The following is a 17,435-nucleotide window of genomic DNA, read 5'->3' as shown; positions in this document are numbered from 1 at the left end:
GTTTTGAATAATATACGAACCGGTTTATAACATGTTAATGGAAAGTCTATAAAAAACAAACTAAAAAAATAAACTAAAGAAATAATTTTATTTCTAGAAAGTAAAATAAATAATTAAACAATAATTAAATATTATTTAAAAATATATTATCTTAATATATAATCAAAATATCAAAACTTCTATTAAAAAAGATTTTTTTTACATTAGTTAGGGATTGGATTTATTTACAGCTACTATAAATAATTATAAAATGAATGTAGAGTCAATTAAATAAGTATGAAATGACACGATACGTAACGGCAACCAGTATAAAATACAGGCTTGCAGCGACCGGTCCAAACTTTACCAACCGTCGGAAACGACGACGTGATACCGTCGATTTCCGCTCAACGCCGCAAAGGCTATAGGTGGGACAGGAAGACATATCGCACCAACAACTTGTCTTTCCTTTTTTTTTTTTTTTTTTACTTTTATAAATTAAATGACCATCGTTTTGCGCAATCAACACGACTCAAAAAAATGTGTTAAAAATGTGTTGAAAGGCTATAAAATCATCAAAATCTTTACTTAAATATATATTGTAACGGGCCACGTATATGATATAAGCAACCATGTATGATGTTGTGCAGTATTCACGGTGAAATAAATAGTCGTAAATTCCATAAGTGTTTTTTATTGAAAATGTTAAGTCAATACGAACAAATCCTTATATAGACTGGCGTGAAGGTGCTTGCTCCAATTCTAGTAAACCACGTCTGCAAAAGTCCTATATTGGACTCATAGGTCCTTTCCCCACTATTCTTAGTCATATACCTTCTGATCAAGAGATGCGCACCGTCGTGTTCCCACGGCTCACGCGTCCTCGCTGATTTATGCGTACGTGCTGCGATGATTCCATTATCTTATGGCGTCCGGATGATGTACCTCCCACACCAAAATCCTATAGATTAACGGATTACCTGCACCTATTTAGTTGAATCTACCGTATACCTAATTTCTTGTAACTACGCGTCGCATTTATTCGTATTATAATACGCGAAATGCGTATTATAATACACGAGAATATAATCCTTAGGTATTTATATTATTGATTTATAACGCGATTAGTGCCAGCTGTACATACAAGACCTATCTATAATTATGTATAGTACCGTTGTACTTAACTCTCCTTCGTTATATTCTGGAATATGTTGCCTATGTCGCGGCATCTAATAATGTTACATATTCAGGCAACGTAGTAATATATAAATATAATAATAAAAATTAAGATATATGTAGGTATATAAAAATCACCTTAATGAATAATGATTGAGTTATGTAAATTAACCGTAATAGCTAAATATTGAATGAAAATAATGTTCTTACCTGACGCTAGGTACAAGCGGTATTACTGTATTATCTGCGTTGTTATACATTTCGTAATAATAATAGTATTGTTTTTCTATGCCTAATAAAAAACATTGTAAAACTTCAAAAGCAGTATGTGTAAAATATTTAGATGATTATTATTTTATTGTATTACATTTTTTTTTCAAATAAAAATCCTAGTCTTATGTAGTTTAGAGGTACCCTTTATCAAATACCTAATATAGACAACATAATAATAGTATAATGTATGTATTAATTTTGAATTTTCATACCGGCGGCTGTCCAATGATAAGGGCAATTCGATAACAGTTAATAGTGGCTGCCAATGTTCATGATAGTATCCATGGGTTAATGTACCTATGAACTTCATCGATAAGTTTATTATAGCACAATAGCACTAAACACTAGGTATAAGTATAATATGTTATATATGACGACAATAATTTATCGGAGCATGAAGACGGTTTTCGATTGTATTACAGTATTACCTTACTGGTATATCTATTTGCAATATGATAAAAATAATATTGCCGATTTTAGTTTTTAATCAGTGTTTACTGTTTTCAATAATCTATGATTAGTTTTGTAGTATCACTGCAGAGTTCAGAACCGGTAGAGCCACGTTTTTTGGTTCAGTTCGTTGACCGTTTCGATAATACAAAGTATAAGTTACAATTCGATATAATATGATATACCCGTTTTTAATGAAATTCAAATTAAATAATTATATCGAATACTCCATTAACCGTACCTAGTTATTTTTTGTGACTTAAATTACCATCATGTTCTATTTAGAAGATTTTCTGGAAAGTATGTTCTTGACTTTGAATTGAAATCGATCGTAGAATTAACATAATGTTTTTTTGTTGAAGAACTTGAACTCTTACCGCAAGAGATAAAAAATCGTACAGCAGAAATTGGAAAACTAGACTCGCAAGTAGAAAGTGTGTAATTAATTATATTATCATTTATTTAACAATTTATTAGGTTATTATTGATAAATTATTAAATTAAAGGAACTTGTAGTTTCGGCTTTAACTGTCATACCTAACTAAACATAATATATTTCACTACGCTATGATGTCATATTATTTTCTCACACCTATAACAAAAATTTAATTTAAAATTTTAACGCCAATAAAAATTGTGGAAAATAACTTTTCTCTTTTTAAACAGCCCAAACTGTCTTTTTTGTGATTAGAGGGTAAAAAAAATACATTTTCCAGTTGTTGGGCTGTAAATAATTGTCAAATCAGATTATTATGAATTTTTGTAGGACAAATAATTCTTTATTGTATCATCATAATAATTTAGTGATTTTAACTAATAACAATTGGTGATTACTATTTGTGTTGTATTATCTAGTGGTAAACATGCTATTGTATTGTTAATATCAAAACAAAAAAATTGACATTGTATCTGTTAAAAGATATGATCAAATATAATGTGCAATATAAATAGGTTACCTTTGTTTTATTATTTTATGTATTATAATGGTTTATTTTTGTATATTACATGGTATTATGCAATATTGTCAACAAAGTATGTGTTAAAATAATCCACGATTAAGTAGTAGGTAATCGTTATTGATAATTTTAAAAAGTTTAAATATTTAAAATTTGTGATAATGATTACAATGAAATAGTAGCAATTAAAACAACATTTGCTAATTTTACTGTTATACTTTCAATTTGGTAGACATTACTTTAAAACCAAAAAAATAATGAGTTACATCTAATATTAATTATACAAATATTTAGTTGAATATTAATCTATATATTTTTTTAATATTTAGTAATTTGTTACCTAAAACTTATGATAATGAAAAATTGTTGGTAATTCAGTAAATTATTAATTAATTATTCATCTAACACGACATGGATAATATTATAGTATATAATACATTTTTGTAAAATAAAGTTATATATTTAAATCTAATTCATGCTTAGTCAGTAGGTAATTAAGTTTGTTAGCACATATCACAATGTCAAATTTTAATGGATATAATATTAATCTATTGCAATTTTTTTGAAAATAAACAACAACCACAGACCATAATTTTAAAAGTTTAGTTGTACATAAGTGATTATTGACTTAGCTTTTAAATAAATACATTATAACCATTAATGCAATATTTTACTGTAAAAAAAAAAAAAAAAATAATATTTAAGTTAATATTAACTATTAGATTTTAGCAAATTAATTATTATATTCTATACTTGATTTCAGATTCTATGAACTGTATAAAATATAATGTAGACACTTTATTTTCAAAAGCTGACACTATGAACCCAGATGATTTGAAGAACAAATTTAAGACACTTATGAAAGAAGGTGACAAAACTCTTAAACAGTCTGGTAAGCTTTTTTCAATGATAAATTTTGATTATTTTAATCAATACATTTTTAATTTTAGATTCGAAAATTCAGATTGCTAATGACATGCAAAAACTCGTAGAAAAATACATAAAACGATTGGATCTTGAATTATATGGATTTAAAACTGAATTGGAAGCTGATAAAAGTGGAATTACAGAACTTATTGAAAAAAGTATTAATTAAATAAATATGTTTGTTTTTGTAATTGTTGTGAATTAATTTTGAAAAAAAAAATATAAAATAAAAAATTATATTTTATCCTCAGGAATTTTAGATTCAGATCAAAGCAATACACTCAATCATAAAGAGAATAAGTATGAAACAAACAGATATATTTTTGGAGGTAGGTAGTTTATGCATTTGAAAAGTCAAGCTACATACCATGTGTGGTTCTGCCAGTTCCTGTATTTAATGATTTTGCTTTTATGTATATAGATATATTTTTTTTTATCAATTATCGTGTAAGAATTTAGATATTTTAAAAACAACATACTTATTGACAATGTTTTATTTATTTATAAATTGAATACATTTTTATTTATAATATTATGATTTATTCATTTCAAATGCATTTCTATTATCTTGCTTACATTAGTTCCATAATTATATATCATTAACAACAACAAATAGTGATGAAACAATCGCACTAAATAATTATATGATTTTATTGGAATTGACTGTTGTGATTTGGTCAAGTATTTTTATACTCTTATGAAATGTACCTATGTATATTATGTGTAATCTTTTAATAATCTTTTTTTTTTTACTCCAATACTATTAAAAAAAAAAACAATATTATTTATTACATAATAAGTGTGAAAATGAAGAAATCTCTTAAATTTTGGTGATACTATAATATAGTTAAAAACTAGGGAAATAATTAAAAAAATATATAATTAGGTTATGTTCTAATGTTAAATATAATCAAAAAAGTTATTTAATTTAAATGCATTGTAATTATTTTCTTTAATAGAAATATTCTTAAAATTAAAAAAAAAAAAAACATTCAGTATACTTGATTTATTAAAAAATATATATAAACATCCAAGTCTAATTAGTATTATGGTATTCTATCTTTAAAATAAATACATAAAACTTTGAAAACTAATTTCGTTCTATTTCAAATACACCTTTTAATCTATTGATGCTATAATGATGTTGAATATAATTGAAATTAATATGATACTTATTTGTATACAAATTTTCCATATTTTTGATTGTATTTCCTAAGTCACACAAAATAGAAATAAATCAATTTTAACATTTATAAAATTACTTATTTTTAACTGTTTGTGTTTTATTTGTTTTTTTTTTTTTATAGGTACCTGTATTATAATTTTTTCACAACCTTATACATATTACAATTCATCTTCTGAGATATTTGATGCAAATCTACCTATATTTATTAATTAATAAGTATACAATTTATTACTGCATATATTAACTTTATTTAATTGGGTCCTTTGAATAAAATAAAAATATTTTATTTTTGTTTTGTTTTAATGAACATATAATTAACATTTTTTTACAGATACTGATCATAGATAAATATATTTATTTATAAGTAACTTCATTATTTTTATCTGTAATATTTTGTGTATAACTGTCAACTTGTATGTGTTATTTTTAAATTTAGTATTTTAGTGAATATAATATTACTAAAATATAAAATTTAGATATGTAAATATACCATATTATCTAAACTTATTTAGTATACCTATTGTATTCTTTTTAGGATAATTCTTTATTTAAAAGTGAAAATTATTAAATAAAAATTATCTTTGGTTTTGTTATTGTAGAAACAGAAGAAGTCTTAAATAATGTTAGCAGTGTCAATCAAAAAATTAATGAGGTAACTTCAGATGCATCCATTACTGAAGAATTAGTATCTTATTTTCAACCTGATTCTGGATGCTCGGCAACTGCAGCAGTTGTATCTGAAGCTATTGCTTCTTGTAATAAGGTATTATTGAAAATTTTTCTACAAAAGGTTTTACTATTTTTCTTAATATAGTGAGAGGTGATTTAAAACATTGAATAATTCATTAACTATTTTATTTTTTATGTAATAATAATGAGTCTATTTTAATAGAAGAATTAGTTATCTAATTATGGAATACCTATTATTTTTACAATATTTTAAAATGTATCGTAATTTACAATTTAAATTGCCTTAAAAGCCTATTTTTTAAATAAAACTTTAATTTAGATCCTTAGTAAATTAAGGATATATTATTAGTATTACTAATGGAAATATATCATGGCATTTTCTTTCATTTTTTATGTACTAAAGTGTGAAATATTTGTAGTAATTGTTAATTACTATTTTGTATGTTATACTAAGGACTTGAACGTTACAAGTGATTAGTAATTGAATGTTACTGAAATTTTTAATTTACTTTAAATACAATATTATTTTATGTATTTTTATTTCTATGTTACACTCATTTTTAATGAATAAGTACTACATATATAAATAGAAAATAATAGATATTGAGATAATATTATTGAGATAATATTATTGTACCACGCTTGCCATAATTAATTGTGATTTTTAAGATTCTTTTTATTCTAGATTTTAAATATCAAGTTTTAAAAACATAATGAAAAATGTTGATTAAAATACTGTACTTCTATTATATAAGTATTCTTAGTTGATTTTAAATTAAATTATATTATAATAGTTAAAAACTTACTAGGGTAGGTGAATTTATGAACATTTTTCAAAAATAAGTTTGTCTTTTTTCTATTTTTAAGTATAAATATAAATGTGTATTGTCTCTGTTTTAGTTGTCTTGTGAGCATAGGTCATCTGGTTTGAAAGCATCTTTTGATGCAATTAATTCTAACCAAATTAAAGACAAATCAGATTTTTTATCAACTGCATCTCACGTTAATAAAGAAATCACACAATTAAATAAATCTAGTAATAACCAAACAAAAAAAAATAAAAAGTAAATACAACAGTATTGACATCTACCTATATCTTTGATAATTGTAATTGTAATCATTTTTTAAAAAAATGTAGACATAGAAAAAAAATTGTAAGTAAAGAAATATCAATAATTGATGAAGATGAACCAATTGATCCTAATGAACCTAAATACTGTTTATGTAATCAAATAGCTTATGGTACAATGGTGGCTTGTGATAATAAAAAGGTAGGTATAGTTATAAAAGAATTTAGTATATTATGGCAATTTATAAAATATTTTAATATTTTAAGTAATTCACATTCCTTGTTATAGTGTCTACATGAGTGGTTTCATTATGAGTGTGTTGGTATTACAAATCCACCACATGGAAAGTGGTATTGTCCTAAGTGTATCATCAAAATGAAGAGAAAAAAATAAACATTTTTTTTTTTTTATAATTATGTTTTTTAATATAGTTGTTTCCATTCTATATTGTAGGGATATTTGATATATACCTTTTTTTGAAATGAATTTTTATTGTTTATTATTTTTACTTAATTTATAAATAACTTAATAAAAATAAAACTATGTAAAATTATTGAATATTATCATATAACTATTGATGCTTTAGTCATTTAAGGTCAAGAGGTATGCTTTAATGAAGTTACAGAAATGATGATTTATACTTTATTATGTGTAATATGTGAATAGTGTTAAAAAATGAATTATTAACATTATTTACACTGTAAAATTGAACAATACTATTATTAATATATCATAAGAATCATTTAAAACTAAATAAAAATGTTAAAAAATATTTTTATTTTTAAAATGAAATTAGTTTTTACCTACAATAAGGATCTAGCTGTATAATAGTTAAATAAAAATTCAATATTAGGTAACTCTTTATAGTAAAAAAAAATAAAATTGATTCATCTTAAGTAAGAACTTTTTAATTTTTGTATTGGTACTCTTGTAGAACTATATACATTATACGTACATTCAACTAGGTACAGGTACCTATATAAGTTATACACTAAAATAATTTAATACAACTGAAAACTGATTATAGGTAGGTATTGTAGGTAATAAATTTTTTATGTAAATTGGACATGACATATTTATTGATCAATTGTGTAAACAACAATTTAATTCTTCAAACACTGTCATAAGTGTCTATCAAATGCCACTTGTTATCATCCCCTACAGCAGTTATGTTGTTTATGCCCTATGGTGAACAGTCATGGACCAAACATTGGTTGCAGTGATCACCAGATCCTTGAAAAGTTCTATATGTTATACACATGTAAACACTAATGAATTTTATTTACTGTCAAGTAAAGGTGAACATTTAAAATAAACAAAAAGATAGAATGAACAGTCATTAATGTTCCTATAAAATAACAGTACATACAAGTTATGTTTATCGATAACGTATTGAATACAAGTGCCAAGTCTTGAACATGTTATGGGAATCCATGACTGAACTCACTATGACCATAAAATCAACCAATTTATTATTATTATTTTTTTTGCTAAGTTTTTATGTACAATTATTAGTAATAAGATTGTACCTAGTTTTAATTAGTTAAATTTATTAGGATATAAGACTTAATACTTGTCATATTACTCCAAAGAAAAAATGGTTTGACCAACTTTTATATTGTTAATAAAATTATAAATAACATTAAAGATAAAAAAAATGATTGTACCGAGCTCACATCTCTAGCCAGTGGTACTTGTAATAAAATTACAATATACATGTTATAGACTCCCTCCCCCTAAAAAAAAAATTCTGGATGTGGCTTCGGGTATAGGTACTTACTACTTGCAGATTATTTGCATAGGTTCTTATAAAATACACAACTTTAAGCAGTTCCCTACAGTATTAATTATGTATATTAATGTTCATAGTTAATTTATTTTAAAATTCACATATAATTTATCGTGCATCAATATTCGTACACATTAAAGTCAATTAAATTGTTCATAAGTATAATAATTTATATTTTAACTCAATTATTATTTTGTTTTATTTTCTATTTTAATTTGTTTATCAAGTGTACCTTTTGGTTCAAAATACTCCTTATTAGAAGGTTGCTTTTCTATAAAGGTAACAGTTTGCATCAATAAATCGTGAAATGAATACTTGTTATAATATCCACTACATTTTTCATTATTCATTTCAGCCAATATTTGACATTCGTCGGGGCATGGATTCAATTGAGGACACTCTAAAGGTAAAGATAACATGTGATTAAATTACTTAGAGGTACTTACTCAATAAAAAGTGTTAAAAACAATCACATGAAAAACTTTTACTTTAAATTTGGCTTTTCACTATACTAATTTAACATACCAATTAAACACATTTCAGTGCAATCAGATTTTTCGTCAGGACCGTGATCATGATAATATTTAAAATGTAATTTACTTGTGTGAGTGACAGTTCGTTGAATATTTTTAAGACTCTAAGTGTGAAATAATAAAAATAATAACATTACCTACATCAAATTTGTATTTTAATCTCTTTTGATATTATATTAACATGTTGGTAATAATCATTAATACTTTATGTCTAAGCAAATTTTCCCTACAAAATCAACGGTTTGTTTTTAATAATTTATTGGTATATCTATAAAATTATAGTAAATGTATCAGTAGCCTGTTTACATGGAAACTATACCATCACCGTGCAACTAGGGAACATTTTAAACTACCTACCTATATTAATCAAATGTAAACTTGCAAGTTGCAATAAGTATCTGAATCAAAATAAAAAATTTTAGATTTAGGTAAATCATTTAATTTTTTATGTAATACATCATTTTTTTCAAGTAATTGAGAAAAATGGTAGGTTTTGCCTACTGCAAATTTTTACTGTTGATAGGTGCTGTTTAATATTATTAATGTCGAGTAGTAGGTATTATGAATTCTGCCCAATAACTAGTTGAACCTATTGTTAATAATTGGATATATAGTTAGGTACCTAAATTGAATTTAGAAAATATGGTAACTTAAATTAATAAATGTAAAAATATTGTAAAATATAAATATATAATAAAAAAAAAAAAAAAACATATAAAGAAACATAAATAAAATGTATCTAGTTAAAAAAAAAAAAAAATTGTGCATGACTAACAAATACAGAATGAATTTACTGGTATTATGGTTGACGCATCAAATTAGTTATTATTATTAATGAGTAATGACTAATGAGTAAGTTCAAGTATTATTTTAAATTTGTACTAAGTACAAATAAGTATTAATGTATTTATTACCTACATTGAAACCTACTTATTTTATGTATTTATGAAATATTAAAGTGTTTTTAATATTTCGAATTCGCTTACCTTTATGAACTGCATAATGTTTATATTTAAGGCCGAAATGATATTTTAAGAATAATAATTTGTCTGGTACCTTCTTAATGCACGATTTTTGAGTGTACAATACTAACAATACATACACACATTATATCAGCATACTACAATATTATATAGACACATCAAACGTTATTTGTATAGGTATATCATATATTTATTTATTAGACAGTTCAACGGTTGATAAAAGATATTCGAACTGAAATTACGTATTTATACATAGTCCTTAAATTATACCTATCGCCTTGTGTATTTATACTTTAGTATCTACCTATCTAAAATCATAGATATATATATATATATGTACATATAAGCCAGATATAATTTAAAATGGCCTATGATGCAACCATAGTCAAGTTATACGTCTAGAAAGTAGTTACGAACAATACGAACTAATATTATACACATATAGTAATAGTAGTCTGTACCTCTAATCATAGATTTCTATACAACACAAAACGGGTAAGAGCGAGTAAAATCGATAAAAATAATCCAAGATCGTCCTCCGTGTTTTTTTTTGGGTTGGAAAAATATCCACGATTATAGAAATGGCAAAAAACTATTTTATTATTTTTATGTAATACATTGAAATACTTACCAAACATAAATCCCAAACACGGTATTGATATCGTGTCAAATTGTAAACCTAGAAAACGGCGAAACAAGATTAATTCGATGGCGTGATTTACCATTTACATATATTTAATATGCCTAGACTTCGGTATACCTATAAAATAGGTGTATGGATATAATAATTATAATTACAGATTATTATGCCAGGTTTCTACGGGTTCCGCTAAATCGTATCGTTTTATTTGTAATTTATTTTTATCTATACATTTACTATGTGGAACGTGACATGACATGGTGTTGTGACTTCTGAAAACCTAATATCTTTGCGATGTCTATATAATAATATTATTTATTTTTTTAGCTACCTTAGTGGTGTATTTATATGCTTTTAATATGACAGTTTCAAAAACTTAGTCATAATTGTCCACGGTTGAATATTAGCCTCTATTTAAAAAAAAACCATACGGCACACTTTTCTAGTATTCCGTACACCTATCAAGCGTAAGTTATAAACCTACACTTAATAGGCATTTATTTATTTTTTTATAAGTAATTAATACGTTTTTTTTTAAAAACTGTATTAAGTATACATTTTCATTTCCTGATCCTCGTAGATACTGGCCATCATAAAATAGCTAAGGGCTGACAGACGGTATCTATTTTATAATATATTTTTTTAAATCTATTGTAAAACAATCATATTAATGTATGATGGCAATACGTACGTATAGAAAATGCCGCTTATTATACTCGCTGTTTGAGATTAAACATTTTAGTTCAATTACTGTATGACTCAATAAAGTAAAAGATCCCATAATAAAAAAAAAAGATGAAAATTAAATTAACTAAAAAAATAATTTTAATTTCAGTTCACATCGTATGTCATCTAAATTTTTTACACTTTAGTTAAAATATAGATACATTATTTAATAAATCGTAGTACATACTAATTACTATTAAAGAATTGCATTAAACAGATTAATATGGAAATATACTTTAATATTTATTTAACTATGTCATTTTTTTTTAAATTACTCTCGTTAAACACGTTTTTGTTTCTTTTTGAGATTTCTGATTGGTTATGCAAAGATCTTCGATTTTCTTATTCTCCACCTTTTCTCTAAGTTAGCAGTTCGGCATTTACACTATACATGCACTTACAACAAGATGGTAATTTAAAGCTATCATAATAAAATTCTTGTGAATCTTTAATGGTCATCAATCTTTTGTAGATATATTTTTGAACACATGTTGAAGTGTATCCTAATGGTAAAGTTGCATCAAATGCGCATGGAATTTCAGTATCACTACAAAAAATTGTATTTATTTAAATTATTAAACATAATTAATTTGATACTTACATACATTTCTCCACTCGAATTCCTTGTTTAAAACTGTCTTTGTCATTTAATGGATCTTGTATAATATAACGCCATTCGTTTTTTATTGTAATACCGACTTCTGGATATATTGTTTCTACCTAAAAAATATTTTAAGCTACCTAATTAAAAATTGAATATTGAATTTTACAGTTCCGTATGATGTGATAATAATACAATGGTACAAATATAAAAAATATATTTAAAGTCTTGACTTTAAGAATAACTTTCTATATATGGGAAATGTATATATAATATTCTATTTATTTGCAAAATAGTGAAAATGATATGATTAGAATGGTTAGATTATATAATAGCCTAACGTAAAATAAATCAGACAAAAAAATTAATTTCAAAATTATTGATTGGAATAATCCATATTTGTCCATGTAAAGATGTTTTTATTTCAATGTTTGATAATCACTATACTATAGTATCCATTTATGGATAACCTAGGTTTCATAGTTAAAATTTCAAATTGACGAATTTCTATTTTAAATCAAAAGAAAATATAATTTAAGCAGTCTGTATTAGTTGGATATGTGTACTCAGACTTAAATAATTTAGATGTATATTTAGAAATTGTTATAAATATATATCTAAACCAATTTTTTCGCATTAACCCTGAAACTAGTGCGAAAACCCAGAGCATAGAAAGATAATAGTAGAATTTACCAAACATGGTGTCAGAACTTCAGACGTCATAATTATAGTATCCCGCGAATAAATAGTATCCCTCGAATATCATGTATCTCGTAACATACAGTACGATTTTTTCACTCAAAAATTCATTCGATATTATAAATAAATTAAAACAGAAAAGCGACGGAACGTTATAAGCGGTAGTAAAGCGACTTAGGTGTACTTATTGGTATCTATATAATACTGTGATTAAATTTTATAAGTCAAGAATAAATTATCTAGAATTAAAAAAAACCCGGGCTGCAACTCGAAATAGACCTTTTTTCATAGATATCTTCGGGGCGCAACTAGTATACAGCCATTTAACGTACTTGTTTCATAAAATAATAAAATATACTTTGGAGAAATAGGTATTAATGTTGGTAGATAGGTACTTACTTTTGACTGACAGAATGGTTGTAGTACGCTATCTAACATTCTTGTTTCGAAATCATCTATCTAAAATATAAATACATTTTTAGTATTTGAAAAATAAATAAATAGGTAATTATCATAATTTTGAATAACGTTTATACTTCATTTATAGCATATGTATCATAATATGTAGTTGACATAAACTTGCTGGTTCTAAAAAGATTTAATATATCTTCTCTAATAATAAAAAAAAAAACAAGTAATTAGAAGTAGATTATTTTTAATTTAATATTTAAAAAAATAATTTAGTTGTTGTTTACTTTGGATAATTATCAACTTTGATGCAATAACTGTTATTTAATGAACATTTCTTAATTACATTTTGTTCAGGTATAAATTTGTCAATTGAAACCAAATTAATTTTCTCATCAATTGAATTTAGAACAACATTTAATGATGAGTTTGTCAAGGTAACTGTTGGCAAAATTATATCTTTTATGTTTTTAATAACAATTACAGGTTCATTTCTGAAATACATAAAAATTTGTAAAGATCAGTGGACATGGAATTAAAATGAAGTATTAACAAATTAAAATTAAATGTAGATTTATTACATAGGTATTCTATATTATGTAAAGATTTAATAGTAAAGTGATTATAATATTATAATTTTTAACTAAACACAAAAAATCTAAAATATTATTCCGCACTTATTTCATTTAAAATGTTTTTGTTATCATTTATCATAATTACTTCATAATTATTAACAGTATACTTATTATCGGGTGTAATTTTGGGAATAATTTATATTATTTATTGATAAAATATATTAATTAAAATTGTTATCCTCATTTCTTCCCTACAATATGTTGGCATCAGCCTGGCTTACTTGGTGCAAAAGTTCTGATGCATTCACTGCGATACTTTTTTACTAAAACTCAACATATAATGTAGGTACTTACCAACTATGTGGTGTATTGATATATCTTAGAATTTTGGTTAAATCTTTATACTTATAACTTATATTTAGAACAAAGATTTAAATGCCTTACAATTAAGTGAAAATGCTCAAAAAAATAGCAAAAATGCATCTTTAATTACAATAATGTCTTAAAAAATTACACAATTTTTCCACATTTTTATTTTATTAATTTTTTAATATTTATTGTATTACATGAAATCTGAAAATGTTTAATGGGTACATCGACAATGGTTTTTAGTGTATTAAAATCACTTTTGAGACTGAATTAATATTTTAAAAAATAATGAATTTTTGAATAACATTTCTTGAACGTATACATTTTGAGTTATCAGTTATTTTTTTATCTAAAAATTATATGATGTATAAATATACACTGAAAATTACAAAAAATCTAACAAATTCAAAATTAAAGTTAAAGTTTTAATGCTTTGATGTATGAAATTGATTTTACATACTTGGAATATTGCTGAAGACCTACCAAAAAAAATGTGCATTCTAATTTGGGCCTTACTTTTTATATACATATTACATATTATAATTTTTATAAAGTAATAAAGCTTAAATATAAATATAATACACATATATTAACTTACTTTTTATCTTCATTATAAGTTGAAGTCCTGTATGTAGTTGTATTATCTCGATTAACTAGATTTGTTATTTTTGTTTTATTTGTAATTGAAAACCTTAAGTATTCTCTCCAGTGTGAATTATTGTCAGAGGTGTATTCTGCTATGGAATTAGACCACTGAATCTATAAATTGAAATTAACCGTGAAAATTTTTCGCTAAACATACAGCATAGAAAATTTATATTAGGAAAAATTGATTTTGTGTTGTTAGTTTTAAATTTTAATATCAGAATAAATTGATCTATGATCTAACTTAAATAAGTAATTTGCACGGATTTTTACAATATTTTAATTTTCAAGCAAGTTAAGAGTATACACAGTATATTAAAATATAAATTTTCGATTAAAAATGAAAGCACTTATAATGACTTAGACTTATTGAAAAATAACATGAATAGATTCATCGTATAAAGAGATAATACCTTTCTTAAAGTTAATACAAATATTTTTAAAACGCATTGTATAAAGAAATAAAATTCATATTATACCTAAAAATTATAAGTTTTCATAAATTATGTTTAAAAAATAATAATAAACATCGTTATTCATTGTTAAAATATTAAGTTATTTCGTCCAAATTTTAACTTCAATGTCTATCAAAAATAATAATGTTTAACCACTTTTTAGGATTTTTTAGTTTCAATAAAAACTAATTATGAGAAATATTGTATTAAATTTTCAAATCCTGACTATAAAAAATGAATATTTTATAAATTTTTTAACTTAATAATATTTGTAGTTAGTAAATGTTCGTAATTTTGGCAAATTTTATAAACATTTGAACTTTAAATGCATAAAAATATTGTACTTATGTATTTTTAATATTTTTATATAAGTATAAGAACATCTGTGGTGGGATTTCGTTTAAATCCCAAGAACAATTGGTCCAACGTTTAATCTTTTATCGATATTTATAAGAAAATAAATCAAAAATTCCTTATTCTTATAAATTTTAGCTCAAAATTTAACAGTTATACAATAACAATTGTATTAAAATGCATTAGGAAAATAAAAAATATTGTAGGTATAAGATTTTGTAATTCCTACCTTTTATTTATTTACAAGAGTTTAAATTCAAACAAAATTTAATTTATTTTTCATGATTTCCGAGACGCATATCAATAATAATTATTAAAAAATCATAAATGCAAAAAAAAAATTGCAAAAACTTAATAAATTTAGTGATGTTATTAAGGTTATCAATAGAGAAAGAGAGAGAGAGAGAGTGAGGAACTTGTGTTTTGACCAGTCTAAATAGTTAACTTAGAAAAAAACCAAATTATGTAATTAATTTATTATTTGTACATTACCGTGATAATGAAAGTCAATATAAACATCAGCAATGTCAACTTGGTCATTTTGTATTTAAATTATAATTGATTGTAAATTTGTTCCAATTATTAATCGATGTAATTTGTTTTATAATTAAAACACTTACACACAACCAACCAGTTTGATTACTTTATTAACACTGACTAGGTACTAAGAAGCACTAGTCAGCGGTCTTGTGCTTCAGTCTCAAACTGTAGAGAACTTGGGGGTGGTACTATGGTGGCAACGTCCATATTTATTTTATAATAAATAGTGAGTACAAATAGTTTACTGTATCGGTCTTATTTTTTTATTAAATTAAAATAATATTATACAATATGTTTATAAATATATATTGTGTTATTGTAAGATCTTGTGTTGATAAAAATTACGTTATGATACAGTTTGATAAAACATAATGAAATTAATGTTGTCGGAATTTTACTTATAAATCACTTGTAGCCAGAAATAATTAACCCTCGATTAAACATACCTAAAATTTAATTGCAATATATTTTTATTATGTTTTCCAAACATGATTGATAATAATAATTAATAATAATTTATTAAATAAATATTACGATTAAATTAGGTATAATATTATTTTATTAAATTTTTTATTAAATAATTTATTGTTATATCGTGAATTATACTTTTTTGTGTATAAGTAATAGTTTTTATTTGGTTTTATACTTTGAATTTTAAGAAATTTTAATCAATGATTATTTTGTGTATATACTTTTATTCAATTTTGTAATAGTTGAGTAATTTTTTATTGGCAACGCTTTATTACGACGGATGTGTTATTATCACCTATAATATAAAATAATATGTTCTCAGAACCTCCGCCTGTTCCGTTTCACCTTTGCCTGATAGTTTCACAAAGAATAAAAAACATTTACTACGCACACATCAGTACGGATTGCCTACACGTACTTATATTATTGCCTGAACTTTTTAAAAATTGTCCGTTTGCATATATTGAAGAAGAAATCAATGATATTTTCTATGCAGATCTATAAGATATCTAAACGTCTTTTTTTTTAATGATAATTTAACTAATATACAATATTTTAAAATATACCATGTTAATTTGCAAATATTTAACGTCATCAAGCTAAAAATTTATAATTTTACCCGGTGTTCGGTAAATTTTTTTGTACCTATTTATATTATTTTATAATTAAAAGTATTATAAAAATGTTATAAGAAAAATAAAACTGCGTATGACTGGATGTTTATGATAATTAGTAAAAACATGTAGTCAACACAAATTATTAATTAAAATGATTCATTATTTTATAATATAAAACTAATTTTTTATTACTTACCTACTATTTATGTGTGTATTGAATTGATTATTAGAATCTTGTTTTTTATTTCTATAGTTTAGTTATAATTTTTGTTTTATATTATAGCATAGTTGCGATTTGTTACTTGTTTTATAATTACTAATTA

The 17,435-nt window shown here is 24.0% G+C and overlaps 1 protein-coding gene and 1 pseudogene across 1 annotated transcript; one reads left to right on the top strand and one right to left on the bottom strand.

The window, feature by feature from the left end:
- The first annotated feature begins 1,981 nt into the window (after positions 1-1,981).
- LOC112591952 (inhibitor of growth protein 3-like) lies at positions 1,982-7,156 on the top strand. Its single transcript, XM_025335918.1, has 9 exons — positions 1,982-2,178; positions 2,241-2,312; positions 3,598-3,726; positions 3,785-3,919; positions 4,013-4,090; positions 5,547-5,710; positions 6,538-6,701; positions 6,776-6,908; positions 6,996-7,156. The coding sequence occupies exons 1-9, from the start codon at positions 2,151-2,153 to the stop codon at positions 7,098-7,100; spliced, it is 1,008 nt and encodes a 335-aa protein (XP_025191703.1). The 5' UTR covers positions 1,982-2,150; the 3' UTR covers positions 7,101-7,156.
- Positions 7,157-11,720: 4,564 nt separating this feature from the next.
- On the bottom strand, positions 11,721-16,059 carry LOC112591977 (annotated as a pseudogene).
- Between the last annotated feature and the right edge of the window lie 1,376 nt (positions 16,060-17,435).

The sequence above is a fragment of the Melanaphis sacchari genome, unplaced genomic scaffold (assembly GCF_002803265.2).
Source record: "Melanaphis sacchari strain LSU unplaced genomic scaffold, SCAv2.0 Contig14_pilon_pilon, whole genome shotgun sequence".
In the NCBI taxonomy this organism is placed as follows: domain Eukaryota; kingdom Metazoa; phylum Arthropoda; class Insecta; order Hemiptera; family Aphididae; genus Melanaphis; species Melanaphis sacchari.
Note: the sequence above shows the minus strand (reverse complement) of the source record. Positions and strands in the feature narration are given on the sequence as shown.

What these genes read in the sequence shown, in the direction of transcription:
- LOC112591952 (XM_025335918.1), top strand. Translation starts at nt 2,151, where the DNA reads ATGTTCTATTTAGAAGATTTTCTGGAAA. An exon ending in TTTAGAAGATTTTCTGGAAA is followed by an intron (nt 2,179 to 2,240) that starts GTATGTTCTTGA and finishes TTTTTGTTGAAG; the next exon opens with AACTTGAACTCTTACCGCAA. An exon ending in CAAAACTCTTAAACAGTCTG is followed by an intron (nt 3,727 to 3,784) that starts GTAAGCTTTTTT and finishes TTTTAATTTTAG; the next exon opens with ATTCGAAAATTCAGATTGCT.